General features: G+C 53.2%; 1 protein-coding gene across 2 annotated transcripts in view; it reads right to left on the bottom strand.

Annotated features, from left to right (window-relative positions):
• Positions 1–3,954, bottom strand: part of LOC130585755 (lysosomal acid lipase/cholesteryl ester hydrolase-like) — a 10,302-nt gene that overhangs the window by 5,867 nt on the left and 481 nt on the right. Inside the window, exons 1-3 of one of the 2 annotated variants that reach the window (XM_057386371.1) lie at positions 3,398–3,635; positions 2,220–2,331; positions 28–145 (exon numbers count right to left, since the gene is read on the bottom strand). In XM_057386371.1, the coding sequence (XP_057242354.1) occupies positions 28–145; positions 2,220–2,324 (223 nt within the window). In that variant the 5' untranslated portion in view covers positions 2,325–2,331; positions 3,398–3,635. Of the gene's footprint in view, positions 1–27; positions 146–2,219; positions 2,332–3,397; positions 3,636–3,954 lie in introns of those variants that run through there. The other variant, XM_057386372.1, reaches the window with a different exon arrangement.

The raw sequence follows: 3,954 nt of genomic DNA, 5'->3' as shown, positions 1-3,954 counted from the left end.
ATTGTCCTGAGCGGAACAGAGCCGTACCTCTGTCCTTAGGCTTTCCTCTTCCGTGAGGAATTCTGTTCAGCCGGATATAATAGCCGTCTTGGGTCAGGACTTCATACTCCTCGCTGGGGTACCCTCTGTGGCAGATGATTTGGCTCTGGGGAAAGAAAAAGCCGGGTGGCAAACTTTCTGTGGAAAAAATAYTTGTCTGGCTTCAAGGGAACATCCCTCGGTAAAACCGAAGTTCGGGGATGTGGCTTTGCCCTGGGTGAYTCTGCATCAGCTCTGACGGCTTTTTGTGACAAATCCCGCCCCGGTGCGGTGCCCGAGGGAACAGGAGACGCTCAACCGCGGGCGGGAGGGCGGAGCCGGCGGCCGCAGGGCTTGAAATGGTTCGAAACGCGGAGATTGAAAGGATTTACTAATACCTGACACCGCTTTAGGGTGCCTGACACCACTTTAGGAAAGGCTGACACCGTTTTAGGGCCGCCCGACACCGCTTTAGGGGCTCCCGACACCGCTTTAGGGGCTGCCTGACACCGATTTAAGGATGACTGCTTTAGGGATGCCCGACGCCGCTTTAGAGACGCCTGATACCGCTTTAGAGTCTCCTGGCACCGCTTTAGGGACACCCGACACCACGTTAGGGCTGCCTTTGAGGCTGCCTTAGGGCTGCTTTAGGGATGCCCGACACCGCTTTAGGGGCTTCTCACACCGCTTTAAGGACGACCGACATCGCTTTCGGGACGCCCGGCACCGCTTTAAGGATGCCCGACACCGCTTTAGGGACGTCTCACATCGCTTTAGGAACACCTGACACCGCTTTAGGGACGCCCGACACCGCTTTAAGGCTGCTTGACACCGCTATAGGGACGCCTGACAGCGCTTTAGGGACGCCTGACACCCTCTAGGGACGCCCAACACCGATTTAAGGATGCCTGACACCCCTTTAAAGCTGCTTGACACCGCTTTAGGGACACCCGACACCACTTTAGAGCTGCATAACACCGTTTTAGTGACGTCTCACACCACTTTCGGGACGCCCGACACCGCTTTAGGGACGTCTCACAATGCTTTCGGGACACCCGGCACCGCTTTAGGGCCGCCTGACACCGCTTTAGGGACTCCTGACACCGATTTAAGGATGCCTGACACTGCTTTAAGGATGCCCGACGCCGCTTTAGGAACACCTGACACCGCTTGGGGACACCTGACGCGGCTTTAGGGACGCCCAGCACCGCTTTAGGGTTGCTCGACACCACTTTAGAGCTACCTAACACAGCTTTAAGGATGCCCGACACCCCTTTAGGAACATCTGACACCGCTTTCGGGACGCCCGGCACCGCTTTAGGGTTGCCTGACACCGCTTTAGGGACTCTTGACACCGATTTAAGGATGCCTGATGCGGCTTTAGGGATGCCCGACGCCGCTTTAGGAACACCTGACACCGCTTTAGGGACACCTGACGCGGTTTTAGGGACACCTGACACCGCTCTAGGGACACCTGACACCGCTTTAGGGCCGCCCCACACCGTTTTAGGGCCGCCCGACGCCTCTTTAGGGCCGCCCGACGCAGCAGCACATGTCACATCAGGCTCCCCGCTGATGTGCCGGGCAGATAAGGCGGCGGAGCAGACGGAACCTGCCGAGCTGGGCTGACTGGAAGGGCGGTCGGATAAACCACACAGGATTCAGGGCTGCCGAGGCTCTGCCTGAGCTTTATTTACACTCAGAACTCCACAGATCGGGAAGCTCCAAGCTGCGGTCCGGCCCGCACATCGCCGTGCGCTCCGTTTGTCACCGGGATGGGCAGGTGTTGTGGGTTTAAAAGATTAATTGTGTCAGATTTATTGCCCGGGTCCGACTAAAYCCGGCTCCAGAGCCTGCCAGGACCCACCTGGACACGGCTCTGAGTGCTTGGCTGCCGCTGAGGGAGAGGAGCCATGCACAAATTTCTATCCTCTGGGGAGAGATTGGACAAAATTCAGTCTGGGGTGTGCCCGTCTTGGACTGCCCTGCTGATAATTGCGTCTAATTCTGTCGGGAGGAGGAGGACGAGGAGGAGGAGAAGAAGGACAAGGAGGAGGAGGAGAAGAAGATGAAGGAGGAGGAGCCTGTTAATGACGGTGGGGARGCAGCATCATATCGCAACACCCTCCCCAGGTGCCCTCCAAGCCTCTCTCCTCTTGCCTTAACTTTCAGACTGGAAATTCAGAGTTCTCCCGACTTACAACGTTCATGAGAGCCTCGGGGTTCAGAGCCTTTTTCTGCTCCGTGGCACCTTCGGAGCTGGTGGGTGCTTGTGTGAAAAGCAGGACGGCAATAAACAGCCACATCTTGTGCCTGTGTGAATAAAAATAACAACGAAATAATGATAACGGTGATAGCAGGAAAAATAGGAATAGGAACAGCAAAAAGAATAACACCAAAACCAGCAACACCAGCGTTGTTGTTATTGTTGCTGCTGATTATTATTATTATTATTATTATTAAAATTGATATGAATGTTTGTTTATACTTGGTTGTGATGGGTTCAGTTCCTCACGTATCATTTTCTGGGCCAGGGAAATGGAAGGAATTCCCAATTTCGGTTTTCATTACAGTCCACACAAGACTTTTTATACTCCTCTGTGCAGACAGGATCTGGTACTGGGCAGGACCCTTTATAATATTTTTAATAGTGAGGAGAATAATCTCTGCAATGCAAGAACTAAACTGATACCACTGAGCCAGTTGTCAAATGGAGGGAATTAATCCAAAAGGGGGAGTTTATGCTATGGAAGGAACGTGTTTAGGGTGGCTGGGCTATGACTATGTCTATACTTCTGCTGTTTCTCTTATTGCTTAACTTTTGTACCTAAACCCCACTACAAACGGATCCCATGAACTGAAACTGGCAGAGCCTCACAGGAAGGTTATTCACTAAACAAGCATAGCCTGAAAAAAACAGAAACTTTTTTGATCACCTTAGACCACTTTAGATCACCTTTTGGTCACCTTAGACACCCATGAGCTGAGCAGAGATTTATTTTTAATGCACATAATTAATACTACACATGATATCTAATCATCTATAGATTTTTTACTGCGGCTATCACGAGCTTGAGGTGCAACCCCACAGCTGGAATTCCCCACTCTGTGGCTGTGTCTGGAAACGCAGTCCTTTGTAAGCACAGCCAAATTTYGCCAGGCTCTCAAAAGCTGGAGCTCTACTCCAGCCCAGCAGCGTGAATTGTGAATTGCTCTCATCCTCCCTCCTTCACCTCCCGGCGGATCTCCCACACCGCGACGCTTCCCTGCCCTTTGAAACATTCCCAGCGAACCTCCCTGCGGTATTCCCAAGGTTTTCCCCGCTGGGGACAGCTCCCAGAGGAAAGAGATCTGAAGCACACGGAGGAAAATACGTTACCAGGCAGAGCCCACGGGCGCGTCCGGCCGGGCTGGTGGCGGTGCTGGTGGCTCTGTCGCCACCAGAGTTAAAAGGACCGCGCTGTGTCAGAGGCCAGCCACGCTGGCATCCTGCTGGCCCCCGTCACGTGCCCCCCAAATTAACAAATGTGCACCTCCCTCCCTGTGGCCGTGATTTTCAGGCTTGCAGAGGATTGCGTTTGCAGAGGCAGCCAGGGTGGTGTGCTGGGGAATTCCAGATATCTAGTTGCACCTTAAGCTCATGATGGCTGCAGCAAAAAAAAAACATGCCAGCGGCTCTTCTTTGTGAAGGGTCATTTCCTGATTGCCAGGGTCATCCAGAAGAGTTTCTGGTGAAAAAAACGAGCTTGGGCTATGCCAGCTTCACAAGGCCTCAGGAGCAGGCTGAGCTCTCCGTGGTCACCCCAAGGACAGCCCGGATGGGTGACATTTGGGACACCCCTYGTGAAAAGCAACAGTGGCCCAGGCAGCCTCCACACGGCCCTAAAGTCCCAAAGCTGTCATGTTTGCAAGGGGCAATTTGCAAAAACTCTGATG

Source organism: Malurus melanocephalus, unplaced genomic scaffold (assembly GCF_030028575.1).
Source record: "Malurus melanocephalus ecotype Western Australia unplaced genomic scaffold, MMel_1.1 scaffold_958, whole genome shotgun sequence".
Taxonomy (NCBI): domain Eukaryota; kingdom Metazoa; phylum Chordata; class Aves; order Passeriformes; family Maluridae; genus Malurus; species Malurus melanocephalus.
This window is presented reverse-complemented; position numbering and strand designations above follow the sequence as displayed.